The sequence below is a fragment of the Chelon labrosus genome (assembly GCF_963514085.1).
Source record: "Chelon labrosus genome assembly, chromosome: 17".
Taxonomy (NCBI): Eukaryota; Metazoa; Chordata; class Actinopteri; order Mugiliformes; family Mugilidae; genus Chelon; species Chelon labrosus.
Genome location: NC_140350.1, coordinates 2,121,556 through 2,141,107, shown reverse-complemented (window position 1 = coordinate 2,141,107; position 19,552 = coordinate 2,121,556). Strand labels below are relative to the sequence as shown.

The following is a 19,552-nucleotide window of genomic DNA, read 5'->3' as shown; positions in this document are numbered from 1 at the left end:
CTGATCCCGAAATCCGAGCTTTCCGTGGATCAGGTTAGAGAAGAAGAAAAGAAATGTAAACGATTGACTTCATTAAATTAAAGCAGGTGGCTGCATTTTAATTTAGTCCGTGCAGCAGAAAACAGTAGATAGACAGGACTTCATTAACGTGTGTGGCACAGTTTGCCTATTTGCATTGTTATCAGTCTCTCCCTCTACCTGTTCATTTCACGTCATTATTAATATGTTTACGTTTTACAGCTCGTAATGTCAGCCGAGTCAGTTACGGAAAATTATCTCACATCTCAACAAAGTGGTAGAAATATAGAATAGGGGCATACATTAATGCGTTTGCAGCTGTATTCAAATGTTTGTAAAATTGCAACCTACATCAAAACAAGGCATCTACAGATTTAAATTACTCCTGTACTGGTAAGGCAACACTGCTGGCTCCAGGCGTCTGTTTTTGCTGCACAAGTCACTTATTGCTGCCACGTTGTCTGCTCAGCACTAAGAGTCTGTTGGCAGTGTTTCAGGAGCATTTAGCATCAAAATATGCCTTGATTCAATTCCCAACTACTAATTTGCTCAAATTTTTCGTCATTAATAAAAGACATGTGCTGCCATAATGAGTAATGTACATGCAGCAACATGCTGAAATCTTTCATTAAAAATGGCTGTGCCGCACAGATTCTGACATTTCAGTGAATGCCCTTATCAAGGTGGCTGTTGATGTGATAAACAGATGGTGCTAGGTTAGCCTTAGAGAAAGAAATGGAAATAGAGTGGAAAGGTTTAGATTCATGACAATTTTCCTAGGAGTGATTATTCTAAAAATGAGACATTGCTTGATCAGTCAGTAATTGTGCTTCCTGAAGGATTGAGTTTATGTACACAACATTTTCAAGTGTGGCATCAGAGTTACACCAAAAGATTTCAGCAATTGATTTTTTTTTTTTTAAACATAATCCTCAAAATGTCTCTCTTCTCTTTCCTCTCAATGCTTTTGTCTTGCATGTAAATCCAGGTGAGAAGCCTCATCAGTGCAGCATCTGCTGGCGCTCGTTCTCCCTGAAGGATTACTTAATTAAACATATGGTGACACACACAGGGGTGCGGGCCTACCAGTGCAGCATCTGCAACAAGCGTTTCACCCAGAAGAGCTCTCTCAATGTCCACATGCGGCTGCACCGTGGAGAGAAGTCATATGAGTGCTACATCTGCAAGAAGAAGTTCTCACACAAGACCCTGCTGGAGAGGCACATGGCCCTGCACAGCACAGCCAACGCCATCACAGGGCTGTCAGGGAGTCCAGGCACCTCGGGCCCAGTCTCTATTCCCATGCCTATGGCTGTCCCTGAGCCAGGAGCTGGAGTGGTGGCCCTCGCCATGCCAGTAAGTGGAGGTGCTGGAGTAGGGGCTGGGGTTGGAACAGGAGTGGGTGTAGCTGCAGAAGCGAGCTGCCAAGAAGGGACCACCTACGTGTGCTCCGTCTGCCCTGCCAAGTTCGACCAAATGGAGCTCTTCAATGACCACATGCGAATGCATGTCTCTGATGGATAAGTACAAATAGATAAACTTCTTTCAAAAAGAATGACAAATAAAATGGCACTAGATTTTCCTTTTCTTATTTTGAGGTATGAAGAGTAATGAGTATAGACACTGGCACATTAAGTTTCCCAAAAAAAAAAAAAAGTTTTTTTTTCTGTTATTCTAAAAGAAAAAAAAGATGGTGGCCTTAAGGCTTAGTAGTTTGATATTGATCTACTGGATGGATCCTAACTACAGGCCTCTAAATGTATGCTTTCCTAAAATACTGATTTATGTGTTGAACACTACCGAAAGGCCTACGAAAGAAACACATACACACAAACACACCTAGTGTAGATTGGTCCGAATGAATATACATGTGCATATATGTTTGAGCATTTATGTATTTGCATGTGTCCAGCTGTTTGTCCAAGTGTGTGCGTGTGTGTGTGTATGTGTGTGTGTGTGTGTGTGTGTGTGTGTGTATACATTGCCATGAAACATAAATCATGGCAGTTGTGAACCCATACTGACCAGTTTGGAAACTATAGATGTCCAAGCTTACTGTGGTATAACTTACAACAACAATAACAACAACAAAAAAATCATTTGGGGTTGGGCTACATATTCCCTCTAAAAATACTGATGGTCACAAGATTGCCTTCTTCTATAAAATAACAAAGGAGAGTAGTTAATTTGACACTGGGTTTTATTTATTCCTATGGTATTAAGGGATTATAATGCAGCTGTTGTCAAGGTACCAATTTCAATCATTTTACTGAAATGTAACTTCCTGTCAGCAGTGACGGGGACAGATATTTCTCACATGTTTTATAATTCTCGTCCATGCATTTTGATGATTACTAAATTATGGTGTGTTGATGAGCAAAAATCTGTTTCTTTTTTTCTGAAGTTTGGAGTTTAACTCATTTGCATACACTGCCACTAATATCTTAAAAGACTGTTAAGGCTAGTAGTCCTCTTCCATTTGAAAACATAAGAAAAAAAGAAAGATTCTTTTGCTGTTTTTTTTTTTTTTTTTTCTTTCTATTTTTAGCCTTTTACCATTCACAGTTATGGCAGGCTGGAATATGCGACTAAACTCTCTCCTTCATAATTGCTGCTCCTCAACTTGCACCTGACTGTTATGGGATTTAGATAAAAAAAATTGTCACTTCAACTATTGTTGTTATTGAGTAGCCTATGCGGATTTAATTTGACTGAACTGAATTAGAATATGGGATGGGGTGGTGGGGCTGTTAGGCTAGTTGTTGATTAGAACAGTGTTGTTGAAGAGGGGGTAATTTAATTTGAGTCAAAATTGAAATTGAAATAAATGCCATCCTGATCCTAGAACCCCTGTATAACCTGTTCATGATGGTTGCAAAGCTATTTCAGCAGGTGGGAGCTAAATGCATTACTGCTTATGTATTGGCTCTCCCTGATGGCTCAAATAGTGTTGCAACATGTCAAACTGAAATACAGTCTGAAAGCTAAACAACTAGCTCCACTGATTTATATCACACTGTTTCATGATATACCACAAGTTGCAAATGGACTTTGTAGACAATAGCATACATTCCTGATGTTTCTAAAAACCTAGACACAGCATGTACAGAATAGAGTTGGAAGCTAGTGTGCGCAAGTTGTCATCCACACTTCACATCACTTAAGACTCATTTCCAATTTTTGAATTCTTATATATCTTTTTATCCAAAATAGGAAACACACAGACACACACACACATGCAACTGCCTGCAACTGCAATCTGAAGGATTTGCTCCTTGAATGTGAGCAAACACTTTCGTAGTTGTATTGTTAAAAGAATAACTAACTGCATACGGGGGTCTTAAAAAGACCTGCTGTTGATTCATAAAAACAAAGTGCTACTTTGCACATTTTCTTAAAATGCCTGTGCTTATTATTTAATCATTTTTTTCCTGAAATGAACTTCTATGATTTTTCTTTTATTCAATTTCAAAGGAAAAAAGAAACAAACATTTTTTTTTTTTAAATCTTGATAAGTGGACTGCATTATTTTCTTGCATATATGTTGCACTGCTTAAACCAATAAGTGCACTACTGTTAACAGAGATATTATAGTTTTAGAAAAGAGGATTTTTTTTAAATCAAACATTTGGTTGTAGAGTTCACTTGTAATAGAATAGCTTTGTTTCAATTTCTTCATTAAGTAATTCAGCGATTCTTGGCTTTCGTTATTGCTTGCAGTTACTTACAGTATATTCTTGTGCCGTGTTAATGCAAGCATTTGTTTTTATTTAAACCTGTACCATTATGTGTGCTCGTCAATGTTTTAACCTTTGAATTCACTCTTCTATGGAGTTGGTTCCCTATAACAGTTTATTTGATTGCTTTAGAAATACGAGTTTTCCTATGAGAGCATCCAAGCCAAACAACATAAAACAGTGAAACAACAACAGTAATAATAGACAAACTCCTGCCCAACTCTGTTGGTGGAGGTAATAATAATAATACCTATTATTATATTATTAATAATACATTTATACTGTGTGTGTGTGTGTGTGTAACATAAATGATATGTGTGTCCTAGAACAACTTTGTGTGGGTTTAGGGTGTGGGGAGGTGATGGAATGCAGCTTCTTTGATATCTGTCCGTCAGTTGTACACACTTGTGTCCCTTCCTTAGTATTTGTATGTCTGTGAGTGTCTGTGTGTGGTATATAGCCTAATCAAACTGTTGATAAGTGGAATATCTGAACTGTAGGGCTTCCTTTGCAATATGCAGCGCAGGTACTTTGAGAAGCAGCTCTCCAAATCCTTTGGGCTAATAGGACACCTGGAACATTTGTTCTCTGAGATTTGACAAAAGCTTAGGTCAAGTACTGTTGACTTTGTCAGATAAGTTTGGAGAAGTTAAATTTCACATGATTGCTACTATATTTCCGATCACTGTGGAGTCAGCGATGAGACCTGGAGAAATTCTGCATTCTGTTTTTTCTCAGCTAAGAAAAAAAAAATATTGACCACACATGAGAATAATAGTGAAAAGCTGTGAGGTTAGTCCTCAGTAAAAGTAGCACATTATTTAACATTTGATTGGGCCTGTCTCTTATGGTGTGCATATAAGCCTAAACTGTATGGTTCTTGTTTGTAGCTGTCGTTGCCGGGATGGCAATATTGCTGCATGCTAGTGCTATATTTGTCTCTACACAGCACGTGGAGGGTAATCTCATGCCTTAACAGACAATGCACTAAATAGAATATGTAAGCAACTGCCGAGATCTCTTTCCAAAAGTATTGCCACGTGTATGGCACACAGCTCATGATGTTGGTGTTCGTTGTCTGTTCAGTACCGAGTTAAACACTGCCAAACTAACATCCTCACTTCTTTAACAGCAAAGGCAGAGACATGAATTGAATTGTTTCAGTGTAACGTGTGTGTTCAGTAATCTAGCATTCCTTCATGGCACCTAAATTTTACATATTTTGTGTAAACACATATATCAAATGCACTATTGACTGTAGCTAGATGAGTACAACCAGCTTTGTGGTATCATTGGTCTAAATAGTAGGTTAAGTAGCTCGATGTTGGTTTTTGAAATATTTAATTTCAGAATTACACTATCAATTGTTTCTCTATCACTTTTTTTGGAATAACAAAAGTAGCCAATCTCAACGTTATCTGGATGAGGGCTAATAACTCGTCCCATCGTCAGTTGACTTCTTGTATCATAAGGTGTTTGATAGCAGACCAGGCTCGGAAGGGGAAGAACTTTTTCTCCAGTGTGTCATAACGTGCTATAGCATACCCAGCCCTCTCCCCTACCCCCGCTGCATTAGTATCACATGCTCTTCACTGTCCATAGTTATATATTCCTTATACTGCTTCAGCTACTCGTGGTGGTGCTTAATTCTCTTTTCTCAGTGTTGCAAAGAGTCGGTTGAAAATTGTTGAAGAGTTGCAACATTATCCAGAAAATAAGTCCTTATCTCAATCGTGCTTCTTCTAGTTGTTAGTCTAGACTTTATGTTTTTCAAAAGTGTACGCATATTTTCCAGAACAAAACATATTGAAAAGTAGATGATAGCCTTGAGCCTGCAGCTGTTTGTGTTGTGTTTGAAATATATTCCTGTTTATGTTCTGTTTATCTTAGCGTAGAGACACAGGGTCTACAGTACATTGTTGTCCTTCTTGCAGTAAGTTGAATTCATTGTTATACTCCTTTATTTCTGAATTCCTCCTGCTTTTTCCTGGTGGTCATAGTGGTGTTGTTAATACATACATAGCTTCATGCGACTGGATAAAGGATAGTTGGCTATTTTTCATGGTGTACTATATATGCATATATGCTTGGCTTTGAAAACAAGGAAATGGAAGATAGTAATGGTGAGGGTCATGTTGAGTAAGGAACAGGATCATTTTTATTCTGATAAGCATGTCTGTCTTCCTGTTTGTCTTTCAGTCTGTCTCCACACATTTTAAGTCAGTTTTCTCTTTTTATTTAGGCATCAATAAAGTCACAAAGTAGAACACAGAGAACATAAAACCGTTCATATAATACGTACAGTAACTGCATTTTTGTCCTTCTACAGAACACATAAGAGTGAAATAGATCTTACAAATATACTATATATATTTTAAGTATCACCATCTCCACACAGATAAAGAATACATTTTCAGATAGTTTGATAAAATCATAATTGCAGCTAGAGTATACAATACCTTGTGGGATATAGGGAATATGCCTATCAAGTGCCTATCAGTACATACAGCAACTATACAGAAGATTCATAGTTTTTCTCTCCTACATTGCACAAATACAGTATATACACAATGGACTAATGAAAATATACTATTTATACTATTACTGCTAAAAACCTGGTGGTTGTGAGTGCATTGTAAGAGAACCCTTTAAAATACCTGAAATGGTTTATTCATATAAAGGCTACATCTGCAAGTTTTATTTTTATCTTACATTTATACCATTTGGAGGATTCAAAGATATATTTATAAACTGCAATCACACGTCTAAATAAAATGTAGAAGTAGATGGGAATTAGAAATATCTTTTCTTTCGCGTTGCTCTCTCTTTCATCGATAAGGCGTTATTATTTTTAGTTTTTTTTTGTCACTTGCAAACAAGCCATATGCTGCAACGTACTGTATGTTTGATGGGGGGGGACGGGCAGTGGTGTTTTGTGAACAGCAGGGGGAGCCCCGTATCAGCTGGAAGAGTGGAAGTTTACACACTGCCTGCCACCATGACCTCAACTCTTTGGCTATTTTTGAATCTTTCTGTTGGTAAAAGAATGTAATAACATAAGTATGGCAGTAGCGACACCACCGGCACTTTTTTAAAAATGAATGAAACAGCTGTTAACCGCTTTGGTTGGTTCCAAAGTGCACCTCGTGTGCTGTGACCTTGGTGGCAGGCCCTTCCACGTGCCAGCCAGTGCTCATTTCCCCCCCACAATGATCATTAAAGTTTTATCTTATCTGACAGCCTTGTTGTTTAAGTATAGCTTGAAATCGTAAAGGGCAAGCAAAGAGCAACGTGAAAAGAAAAAGAATATATTCAATTCTACACTAAATATTATAACCACAACTTGGAGGAAGAACTGCAAATTGAAAGTTTTGGCTACAGATAAACGTCGGCCTCCACACACAATGTGTGCGTTTAAGTGGCTGGATGAACAACATGAAAACTAAGCTAGAAGAAGATATGGTCAAATGAAAACCACAAATCAAGTTTCAGGACAGGGTGGCTGTGAGATAAAAGCATTTTGGGATGGCTGATTTTTCTGTTCCCTGTGGACTAATTACCACAGTTTTCTCTCTAACCTTCTCCAGCCTAGTTACTGAGCCAAATTTAGGGATGAGGGGGGGGCATTTTTAAATGATACCACTATTGTTGCACTATTGAAGTGAGAACCAAGCAGAAAAAAAATAGAAATACAGGAATAGATTAGACATTTGTAAAACCTAACGAGCAGCGTAGCAAAAGCAAGTGATTGCCTTTATTTTGAATCTTTAAATCCTCCATAACACATAGCTTTCAAGTAAATAGGAGAAAACAGCTATGATTATCAAATACACTTTCATAGACATTTATTGTTAAAATGAAGCATTAAAGATATAGGCAATGTGATATAGCTAGTCCCTGTCATCCAAACGTCACACTGTGACGGACTCAGAAACCGCATCTGTTCCCTGTCAAATATCCAGATTTTGATTTGTTTTTTTGCAGCTGTTCAGATTTCTACAGCTAAACTAAGCTAGATTATATTCACTATGATGCAATTATTACACTACCCCTGATGAGGTTTTTAATAAAGCATCATCATCAGGTTACTACCATGGATCAGTCCAAATGAAGCATGCAGTCCTGCCTACACAGCCAGCCTTTTTTTTTTTTTTTCCTTCCTGTAGGGGAGTACTTTGTCGTTGACGGAGCACAAACTATATTTTGAGTGTCCCTCGATAACAAGCGCTCAGTATCTTTTCCTTATCACAATTAGCCTCTGAAGACTAAACACTGAGCCCTCCCTGCGCTCTCAGTCACTGTAGTCTTTTGGGCTTAGTTCAGCTTGATGGGACGTTTTTAAAGTGTGCAGCAGCGTAACTAAAAACATGCATTCCTGTTTAAAGTCCAGCACATTCCAACTCCGGGTCTGGCAGTCGTTATTTGTTTGTTTTTTTCCACACTTAACTAATATTAAGCAGAAATTCCAGCGCTTAATCGTTTTACACACCTGTTGCATATTTGAAAAACGTTGCATTAAAGTTACGCAAAATTTTCCCCTAATATAAATCCCCCTTTTTTCTGTGGTTTAAAAAAAAAAAAAAAATCAAATTTTGCTACGAGATCACAAGCCTCATGAGTGTCGAGCACTGCAGCTTATGCTTGTGTGGACTGGTTTTATAGACAACATGCACTATTCTAACACTCTGTCTCTCTCTGTGTGTGTAGGTCACTCTTTTATAGTGCAGAGACTTACGTTTTCAAAAAACAAAAACGCAAAAAGAGATGTCCATGATGCTGGCCTCAGCCAACACGTATTCAGCCATCGCTGCAGATTCAAAACTTCAGCACTGTTCCTAAAAGGGGCTGCAGCTGGTAGTTTTCAAAATGGGGCCATGCTAATCATTAGATATTAAAGGACAATAATAAAAAATAAACTAGACAATGTTTTGTTTTGACAAACCAAAGAAGGGTTAGAATAGTTTATGGAGAAAATAACATTTCTTTTTAATGTGTGTGGGGTTCGTACATTTTGAGTTAGATTGCTACAGTTATTATTGTTTTATGGGGTTTCTTCTCATGCCAGGGTGCTTGTGAAGTTGCATATATGTTTTGTCACTTGATTGGTTGTTTTGTGGTTGTGTTCATTTGCCTGTTGTAGACCAAAATAGATTTTCTTTGATAAGAAATGCAACAAAACATAAAAATTAATCACAGCAGCTGCGATGTCAACTATTGCACGTTAAAAATAGGTAGAAGATTGTAAATGTCGCGTAGTTACTCATCGGTCACCACACACATTTAACAAATCAGCGTACACCTTTTTCACCTCCACATTGGATTCTAACTAAATAGTTTGTCGGATTTTTTATCTTCTAACATTGGGTGTCCTTTGAATCTGACTTAGAGTACATTCAGCCATTTATACTTGAGATGGACCAAGATGTTAAGTTTGCACATATTTGTAAGTTGTTTATAAAGCCAAAAAAAAAAAGGAAAGAGAATAATGATACAAATATTTAATGTTCACCAGATAAAAAGCATCAGGGCCGGCCATCACTAATACGACAAAAATACATTCAACTGGTTAGGTATCATTCATGAAACAACGCAATATATTTTTTGTAATAGCAACACGTCATCTGCAAGTAGAAAGCAAACCATTTGGCAAAATCTGGCAACATACAATATAGTATCACTGTAAGCTCTCATTCTAGGTGAATCTGCTGTACATTTTTCATCCTGTGTATTCAAAATAGGACATTTAATTACTGTAATCCAGGCAAAGTTTTGTACCTGGGCCGAAGATATTAACATTGTAAATCTGAAATTACAGGCACCCTAATAAAAAGCAGCTCTTTTTTGTTTGTTGTTTGTTTTTCATCAGGCTTTCAGGCTTTTGGTGCCATATCATGTATCTAGATGCTTTTGTAAACATGCACTTGAGTCAAACTATGAGATGTGCTTATAAATATGTGTATATTTTGTTAGGCTTATTGTTTTTTGTTTTGTTTTGTTTTTTTCTTTGGCCTATGTTAGCTCGATATTTTATTATTTCCCTACAAATACAAAACAACAAAAAAAAAAAAACTTCTCCTATATAGTTATGAACTTGGCAGAAGTGGAGCTGTTGTAGTAAGAGGTAGTTAACATCACAACTAAGCAACCCTGAAATATATGCTGCAGTAATGTGTTTTCAGTTTGTTTTTGATAATTTATGCTCCAAGTTGGTTTGTATTTTATTATTATTATTATTATTGTTATGAAACAAGCTTGTTTGAAATGTATTGACTGCTGTTTTGAAATAGGGGATAAAGATTCTTCTTTCTTTTTTTTAAATGTATGTGCAAGGGCGTTTTATATATATATATATATATATATATATATATACATATACATATATACATATATATATATATATATATATGATATGATATGATATGATTTGTCAAACACTGGACTGGAGTGAGTTTTCCAACATTTCCAAGTTGAGAGATATATTTGACAGACATGACTGCACAGACGAACGACACCCGTTAGCACAGATGTGAGCTGTGAGCATCCTCCCAAGCTCTACTGGGGAGGGCGACTAACATGGCCGCCATCCCTCCCATTCAAAATAGAAGGCATTTGGACGTAATATATTTCCTCTCTGCTGGTTAATTGGGTGATGGGTTACATATACATATATGTTTAGAGAGAAATATTAGGAAGTATTGATTAGGGTTTCTCCTTCCAAATTGCTACGTGGCAAAGACTGGTGATGGATTTTTTTCTATTCTTTTCTGAAAGAGTGCTCTCTTAAATATTCAGTAACTAATCATAAAGGGATACCACTTCACACTCGCTATCCGGTTATCAAATTCACCTGGTATGTTCTTTCTATGGTAGAGCAGCTGTGTCTCATTTCACCAACCACCACTTCTCAAACCAGAAAAGAGATTTGCACTAGACTGATTTTAGGTCTTCTTCTATCAAAAGCAATATAATTCACTCAACACCTTTTTGAACCATAGTATCGGACGGTCGTAGCTGTCCCCCGCAGTGGGAATGCTGAGTAAATGGTGATATTTGACGAATATGTTTTTTGTATTCAGAGGTACAGAATTGGTCACCTTTTTAAATGACATCCACATATTGTTGTTTGTAGCAGGGTATCCTTTCCTTTTCTTTATTTTTCTTGTATTCCCAGCAGAACCCCCTCCCACCCCCCCACCTTCCCCAGAGTATTAGTGTCCAAATTTGAGGGGCATTAAAACTGTTGTTTCCTCCTGTGATTGTTTTGGACAAATCAAGCAGCTCTGACAGATCTGAAGTGAGATGTGGGATGTTATGAGGGAAGGAATCATTCACCATGAGTCGCGTCGTCTTCATCACACAGACTCCAACACATGTTTTTAAAGACAAATGCCAAAATTGAAACCCAGCTCTCCCGTAAAAACACATAGATCTTTGCATATTTGGTCACTCTGAGTGTTTTTTTTTTCTGGGATGTTACAAAAAAATAAATGCTTTAAGACTAAAAGAAAAAAAAATTCAAACGCACCTTTTTTTCGTCATTGGCTACTTATGTAGAGAATCTGTCTCCACCAAAATCATCCTTTTCCAACGAGGTCATATAGCAGCGACTGCTGACCTTGGCATCATTATTTTGTTGATGGATGTGTAAATTTTTCAATAATTCACAAACTTCACCATTTTATCTGGATGTAGTAGCTTTCCTGTTTTCACCGCTTTGTGGTGTTGTTGAAAGATGTTGCGGTTTGTCTAAATATGTTGCGTGTTAGAGGAAGCATAAGTATGTGCCTTCTTGTAATCTCCTTGGTGAGCTTGTTATTATTGAGAAGCTGAAGCCAGCCAATTGTGTTTGCACTAAAACCAAATTGCTTTCGTGATGTAGACTATTTAAGCAAGCTTGTTGCGTCACTTTAACCGTACAGTATGCATGAGGGTGAAATTGGTAAGTCTAGGGCTAGAGCTCTCATCTGTTGACCTGTAAACCAGTGCAGCTTAGAGGATCTTGTGAATATATCTTGGCTTAGTTTCGCATTTAGTTTTCAATCCCCATCTCCTTACTCATCAAGTTTTTTCACTATTTCAACAGTTAAAATAAAATAAAAATAGAAAAAAAAAAGAATGAAATATCACATACCATGAATACAATACAGCTTTTACTTTCACATGCCACAGTTAGAGTTACACAACTGCAGAAGAGATATTCATTTTTCTGAATCCATGGGAATGCATGAGTATACGAGGTCGCCTCAAGACTATTGGTCAAAAATTAATTCTTTTTTTTTTGTGTGTGTATTTATTACATATTTTGTTGACATCTGAGAAAGGCCTACATGCTTTGAGTCTTACAAATGCACCTTATTCATGTCAGTCCATGTGGAGAAAAAAAAAAAAAGGCTGGCAATGTAATATCTCTGATTTAGCACCTTACTACGCGCATGTTTTCACTTTATGCCAGTTTAGCTCTTCTTCCAAAAGTATGATTTGAAAACTAAAATCTCATATTTTGTGAAATTGTTTCATGGGATGTGCCAAAGTTTGGAGGCGATCTCCCAAGTGTTTATGCTTATCATTTTCTTTTCCTCCTCCTTCAGTTATAGCAACGGTATGTCAAAACTTTCCTATAACAGTGTGTGGAATCAATTTATCTCAGCAAACAGTATCATTACTTGCCATTTTACAATAAGCCCTGTATTTCACATATATTTACCAGTGATGTGTATTTGTTATTATAAAGAAAATAGCCGTAAAAGCTTCATTATGTTACATAATATTGTGACTTTTTTCGAAAAACTGTGAAGACTTATCTTGCATATACTTTATACAGAAGTATTAAGCCTTAATACAAAAGACTAAAAAAAGTGTGGAAGAATAAACTGATTGTTGCTAAGTAAGGATGATTTTTGTAAATGTTACCAGCACTTTTTTTGTAATTTTCACTCTCTGAGGTATTGTACAAGTTCAAGCTGTTTGTGAAGTTTGATTATGAAGGAATAAAAACTAGTACTTTCCTGTACTTCACAGAAAGTCTTGTTGCCATTTTCTTTCCCTGCACTGCTCTATGCACCTGTAGGTCCATATAACATCAGCTGCAAAAGGTTATTTCTCCGCTCTGACGTGTAGTGAATCCATAAAACCAGTTAGCTTTTGTGCTAGGAGTAAATATAATCAAATGAATTAGCAGCTGTACCTAAAATTAAGCCAATATATAATATTAGCCTGGTGCGTTGTGGTGTGTGTCGATTCCAAATACAGTTGGAAGTGACGAGATCCTGAACAACAGGCTGGACTGTGTCCCAGAATCCACTGGGCAGAAGGCAGGAAACACCCTGGACAAGCTGTCACAAACCTAACAATGATTAATAAACCGTCACACTCAAGCTTCACTTCACACCTACAGGCGATTCAAGTGTGCAGTCCACTTGACTCACAAGTGTTTGGACAGTGGGAGGAAACTCACGCAGGCGACGCAGAATTTCTACACAGAAAAGATTTTCCAGGAACCAACGAGTGTGTTGGTCCCGCTGTGAGGTGTCTGCTCTACTGTAGGACACACAGGCCATGAATAAAGATGACCAAATCAGCTATAGCTCACTCAGGTTATCTGCATGTCTAACCTGAACAAGATCAATATTAGTTTTTACTGATAAAGATTATTATGACCCACAGACAACCATTAAATGCAAATAAAGACATTAGAACCACTATCACAGAAAAAATGTAAAGAAACTCGTCAGTGATTTTCATTTCAATAGTCAACTGTGATAGAATTAGCCTGTGTGACGATAAAGAAGGTTGCTTTACACTGCCTTGGCTTTATCTTTTGTACCGTTTGCCCCTGAATATTCAGTTTTCCCTAATGCCTAATACCACCTTTGAATACAAACCAACAACAATGACCGAAAATGATTTGTGATCCTACATATTTTTTCATGGATGGTCAGTCATACCTGATCACACCTTTTCATCTTTTGGTGCCGCGTGGGTAAAAGGAATGTCATTATATTCAAGTGTATGACACACAAGGTAAATTCATTTAAGACGCAAAGCTACACGTTTCCGTATCCACTTTATTAGCGGCTTTAAGAACACGTTAATTATTAATGCTTATTTTTGATGCACAAGACAAGTATTCTTTATTTTTGTCAAGTTGTTACTGTACTGTATCGGAAGGTTTTGTACAATGAAATGGGAGGAAACAACAACATAAGTTACAATACAGGCTGCAACATCCTAATCTATTGTGTCTGAGCTTAATATGTCATAACGGCAGCTCTGTATTTAAGCATATCGTGTAGAATTATACTGTTCACTTGTTTTTGAAGGGTCTGTGTCCATATTAATAGGCTTGAGACAAAGTTTTGGGATACTTTTATGAGATTATTTCCCCCCCCCCCCCAAGCTTGTCTGAGCTTAACAGCTCCTCATTGAGAAGCACGACCAAACTTGCTTGCCACATGCGCCCCCTTGTGGTCAGTCTAGAGAAGCTCAAGCTAAATAGAAGAGCCATGAAAATCTTGTTTTGAGATTGAATGGAGGTCTCATATGGTGTTGGAAGAAATTATCTTAACAGTAACTTGTATTAAATGTACCTTCTGGGTTAATACCTAGACAGCATATCCTTTCTCTACAGCTTGCCGTCAATGTGAGATCTCTGGCTGAAGATGTGACACATAAAACAAGTAATCAAGCTGAACGTTCTCTGCCAACCAATTCTCACCGCACCTTACATCAGCTGGCAATTTCTGTCATCCAAGAACAAAATTATATAAAAGTTAATCAAAATAACTGCCAATCTACACCATTAAGATATTTGGATTGTAGCCTAGATCAATATAGACCTATGCATGATTCAACACTTCTTGTTCCTTTGAGCCTTCCAAATATACTGAAACCTTGGTATGAAATTTTCCCATGAGATAATCTGCATTTCCTTGCTGCAAGTGCTGTGAAATGTATCCTAGTAACTATCCAAATTCATAAAATAAAATGTGCTAGACTGTGCAAGTGGCAAGTCGGAGTGGACACTCCAGGTGCTCTACTCTACAATCCTAGAAGTGACCACGGTCAAACCAAGAAAGGCTCAGGAGGAGATAAGCGCGAGTAAATATAGCAGTTGGGAGTAATCCACTCCGTGCATTGATTATCCAGTGAGTGTTCATCTCATTCTATGACAGTGGAGGAGACAGCAGTGGTTTAAGGTTGTTCCCCAGAATAAATTTATTTAAATTGGGACCATACAAACCTAGTGAATAACAGGAGGAGGTATCAGATTTATCAGGAATGACATTGATAAGAGAGGATGCGGAACGTTTAAAATCATGAAGATGCAATGTACAGCCATCGCCCACGGCTACTGGTGAGACACTAGTTTTGTTCCCATAAATAAGGCAGAATGCAGAGTCCATACAAATGGAAAGTTATTACATTTAGCCATATTGGACAGTGACGTGACAGAGGAATTACATGACTTTCTTAAGCTCGTCGTACAACACCAGCACAAAGGCGCCGCCCATGCCTCTGAGCACGTTGGACCAGGCTCCCTTGAAGAAAGCCTTGCCACCCTCATCACGCGCAATCTTGCGCCAGCAGTCAATGGTCCCGCTGTACATGATGTCGGCTGAGGAAGGTAAAGAGAAAGTTAAATGAAGTGGACGGACATAAAAACTAATGCATGTTCAGACTCATACAATGCATGAACTGTACTTATACAAATAAACTCACCTCCTTTACGTCCAGACTGCATCATCATACGCCTACGGACAGTATCGAAGGGGTATGAGGTCAGGCCAGCAACAGCTGTCACAGACTGTGCAATCATCCAGCTCACCAATATGTGGGTGTTCTTGGGGTCTGGAAGCATGCCTGCAAGCACAAAAGGAAAACAAATTACAAATGTAAAAAGGTTCAGACTGGCCTCTTCTGACACAACTACTATCAATGTAAAATCCACATACCCTTAGCCGTGTCATAGATGCCAAAATATGCAGCCCTGTAGATGATGATGCCCTGCACAGACACATTGAAGCCCTGGTACAAGCCTTTCAGACCATCAGACCTAAAGATCTTGACCAGGCAGTCGCCCAGACCATTGAACTCCCTCCCAGCTCCAGCCTTTCCCACATCAGCTGCCAGACGGGTACGGGCGAAGTCAAGGGGGTACACGAAACAGAGGGAAGTGGCTCCAGCGGCACCACCAGATGCCAGGTTACCGGCGAAGTACCTCCAGAACTGCGTGCGCTTGTCGACGCCATCAAGGAAGACCTTCTTGTACTTGTCCTTGAAGGCGAAATTGAGGGCCTGGGTGGGGAAATACCTGATGACATTGGCAAGGTTACCTCTCCAGAAGGAAAGCATTCCTTGCTCCTTGGGGATACGGACAACACAGTCCATGATACCCTTGTACTGCTTATCTACTGTGATCTGCTTACTGGCATGCTGGACCTGGAATAATAATGAAGAAAGAAGAGCAAGTTAAAATAGGGAAGCTAATAAACTGTTGGGCACATGACAAGTCACATCACAAGGTCCCCTTGCTACGACCTTGGTTGTTTTAAAAGTTGTAAAAGTTGCTTTAAAATCTTTGCTCCTGAGCAATTTAATACAACTATCAGTAATTACTAGCAATCAGTAATGTGATCAATCAACCTGGGGTCAATTTGTCAATCATCAAAGATTTTAATTAATGACAATTAGATGGTCAGTGGTCATTAAATAAAAGCCCAATGTCGCTGTCCGGGTCGAACAAGATAGGATGTAAAACCAGTCGACCCGGCGGTGGATTGAATTGCCGGGCCTTAGCAAAGCCCCGTCGCTAAGCGGTAGCTAATATGAACGGGTACATTAGCCGCCACAAGCATTTAGATGTTAATTAAATCGAAAGTATAACGGATATACGATCCTGTTGTATCTGCATATTAAATGCTGGAGCTGTACTTTAACCATATGAGTTGACGTTGACTACAGGCGTTTGCCCTTTGTTAGCTACGCCGGCTAAGGTTAACGTGTAAAGCTAACGCTAGCAGCCGGATGCGTGTAGGTCATTTCCCTCCTATGGTGACCTCAAATCCGTCAGACCATCACTCTTAAGTCTTTCCTTAATTCTATAATAGCAACACATTGACACAATTGATCCTTCTGAAACGCGTAGTATGTAGATATATATTTGACAGCAGCAACCGGTAAATCCTGAAAAGCGAGTTCAATAGCAGTTAGCAAGATTACACAAGTTAGCCGGCTAAAGGAGCCTCCCGGAAGGCAGGGCTTTACCTGAAGGAGAAGCTTCACTCTCTCGATTGGGGCGACGGCTGTTTTGGAGATGGCAGCGGAGATACCTCCGGCCAAGAAATCCTTGGCGAATGAAATAGCTGTCTCATTCATCTTGCGATGTTCTTGATGTGCCTTTCAGATAACCAGTACAAACGATATACCCAACTGCCCTCTTCGACTGATGGCCTACACCGACGAAATGGCCGATTGCAAAGCCGCGTTGCGGATTTATCGAGTGCAACAAATCGCGATAATACACGGGAACTGTGATTTGACGTTATTGGTCATGCCTGTGCACGCATCGCTTTCCGTCCAATCGAAGTGTTCGTACTATGACGTCGTCACTATGCGTATTTTCTATCTAGCAAAAAACACACTATTATAATTAAATACACGTGAAGTGAGTCATTTTAAAGACGAGTTGCTGTGTGGAATTTCTCTTATTTGGTTTGCTGCTCACAGTCACGCCCATGTACACGAAAACAACCCGTCTGTTACAGATTAGTGCTCTCCTGGAGGAAAGTCATTGGGACACACAAACTCTGTCTGTCAAGGTCTGCATGGAGGCCTAATCGCTTTAATTAATCTTTACAGTTGTACGGGGAAAATTAAAAATGACACTTAATGTCCACGGTTACTCTTCAGTGAGATGCATTTCTGCATTAACATATATGTTTTCAATCTGTGACCTATTAACAGGATGTGGATTTTCGAATGACACTTGAGTCCATTTAACCTTGTGTTGTTTGCCAGTACCACATATGCTATGGAATGGAACATATTTGGTTTCATCTTCAAAATGTTCTTGAGCTACAGGTCGTGTCTGGGCCTGCTCTGCTGGCACTACAGCCCAATGCGGAATCTTAGCGTGAAGGTGAAGTGGCGCTGAATAAAATGAAAATTTCATTCATCCAGATTAGACTTTATCCCAAATGTCCACCAGAGGGCGGAAGAGGACCCGTGTCTTCACCTTCAAACAGCAGAAGAAGGTATGCCATACACTCACTAGGTACACTTAGTGAAAACAAATACACTCTGTTACAGTCCTGCACTAAATGCTCCTTTATGACTGTAATAATGTTCAGTTTATGTTAAAGCAGCATAAGAAAATTGTTAATTTAACTGTATGATCATTTTGGAGGATGTAGTTTTGTGGTGCTGTTAAACTGGATTGAACTGGATTGTTTCTGCATTATTTCCTATAAACCACAGCCTCCAAAATAAAAACAAAGTTGAATCAACAGTTTTCTCAGTTATTTTAAGCAAATGCTGAATACTCTAACCTTCATGAAACTAAGATGCAGAACTGTTGTATTAGAATGCATGAATTGTACACATACAAGGAATCTGACTCTGGCAACTTTGCTCTCTTGTACAGAAACAACTTAAATAAGTGAAAGAAACATAAAATAAAATAAAATAAATCTCAATCTCTACACATAAAATATAGGATAAGAGCAGATATATACACCAAACCAGGGTTTTGTACAGTGAGTATATACAATAGTGCAGAGTTATTGTTTATTGGTCATGTGGATGGACTCACACTCTGTGACTGCTCAGAGTTCATCAGAGCGACAGCCCGGGGGAAGAAACTGTCCTTGTGGCGGGTGGTTTTGGCGTACAGTGCTCTGTAACGCCGGCCTGAGGGGAGGAGTCTAAACAGGTTGTGACCGGGGTGTGAGTGGCCTGTGGAGATTTTCCTGGCCTGCTTCCTGACCCTGGACCGGTACAGGTCCTGGATGGAGGGAAGGTCAGTACCAATGATCCTCTCTGCAGACCTGACTGTTCTCTGCAGTCTGTCCCTGTTGTGCCTGGTGGCGGATCCAAACCAGGCTGTGATGGACGTGGTCAGGACAGACTGGACTATTGCAGTGTAGAAGATGAGTCTGCTGTAGGGACTGTCCTGTTGAGTATTGTGAGAGGAGGGGTTGATGGGGGTCTCTTCCTGAAGTCCACTGTCATCTCCACAGTTTTGAACAGGTTTAGCTCCAGGTGGTTCTGACTGCACCAGAGGACCAGCTGTTCCACTTCCCTTCTGTATGCAGACTCGTCGCCGTCCCGGATGAGTCCAGTGACGGTGGTGTCGTCTGCAAACTTCAGGAGTTTCACAGAAGGGTCCCTTTAGGTGAACTGTTAAGTGGGTGTGTAGTAAATCTATCTATATTGAACCTATAATGGTGACTTCCAGTTGCCCTCACACTGTACATTAGTGGATCTCATAACATTATTATTACTAATAAAACTACTCATTATGTCTCAAACTTCATCTTCTCCTCTGCTTAAAGCACTGACTGCCCAATAAGCAATCTTCACAGTAATGTCAGTGGATCTGAATCTGTATAATAAACTGTTACCTTCATATTTTATCTCATGTGCAGTGTTGACCACAGGGAGGAGCTGCTGTGATGCAGTAGAGTCTGCCAAAGCTCCTATGATGAATCCTGCCACAGAACGACTTCTGAAGCGGGAGGAGATAACAGTGAATCAAAACCTGACTTAATTGGGAGCACACTGTGATTTGTCAGAAATTA

General features: G+C 39.0%; 2 protein-coding genes across 5 annotated transcripts in view; one reads left to right on the top strand and one right to left on the bottom strand.

The window, feature by feature from the left end:
• Positions 1-10,208, top strand: part of zbtb20 (zinc finger and BTB domain containing 20) — a 32,660-nt gene extending 22,452 nt beyond the window's left edge. For all 4 annotated transcript variants that reach the window (XM_084564956.1, XM_084564955.1, XM_084564957.1 and 1 more), the window contains one exon: positions 1,007-10,208. In XM_084564956.1, the coding sequence (XP_084421082.1) occupies positions 1,007-1,542 (536 nt within the window). In that variant the 3' untranslated portion in view covers positions 1,543-10,208. The remainder of the gene's footprint in view (positions 1-1,006) is intronic.
• A 3,934-nt stretch (positions 10,209-14,142) lies between these two features.
• LOC311502640 (ADP/ATP translocase 2) lies at positions 14,143-17,237 on the bottom strand. Its single transcript, XM_084564960.1, has 4 exons — positions 17,019-17,237; positions 15,707-16,193; positions 15,474-15,614; positions 14,143-15,369 (listed from the first exon to the last, which is right to left on the bottom strand). Exons 1-4 carry the CDS (start codon positions 17,127-17,129, stop codon positions 15,212-15,214), a joined length of 897 nt encoding a protein of 298 aa, XP_084421086.1. The 5' UTR covers positions 17,130-17,237; the 3' UTR covers positions 14,143-15,211.
• Between the last annotated feature and the right edge of the window lie 2,315 nt (positions 17,238-19,552).

Excerpts from the sequence above, each read along its gene's own strand:
- LOC311502640 (XM_084564960.1), bottom strand. The coding sequence starts at position 17,129 with ATGAATGAGACAGCTATTTCATTCGCCAAGGATTTCTTGGCCGGAGGT. Across the intron at positions 16,194-17,018 it reads GAGTGAAGCTTCTCCTTCAG|GTCCAGCATGCCAGTAAGCA; the intron begins GTAAAGCCCTGC and ends TTATTATTCCAG. Across the intron at positions 15,615-15,706 it reads CATCTATGACACGGCTAAGG|GCATGCTTCCAGACCCCAAG; the intron begins GTATGTGGATTT and ends TTGTGCTTGCAG.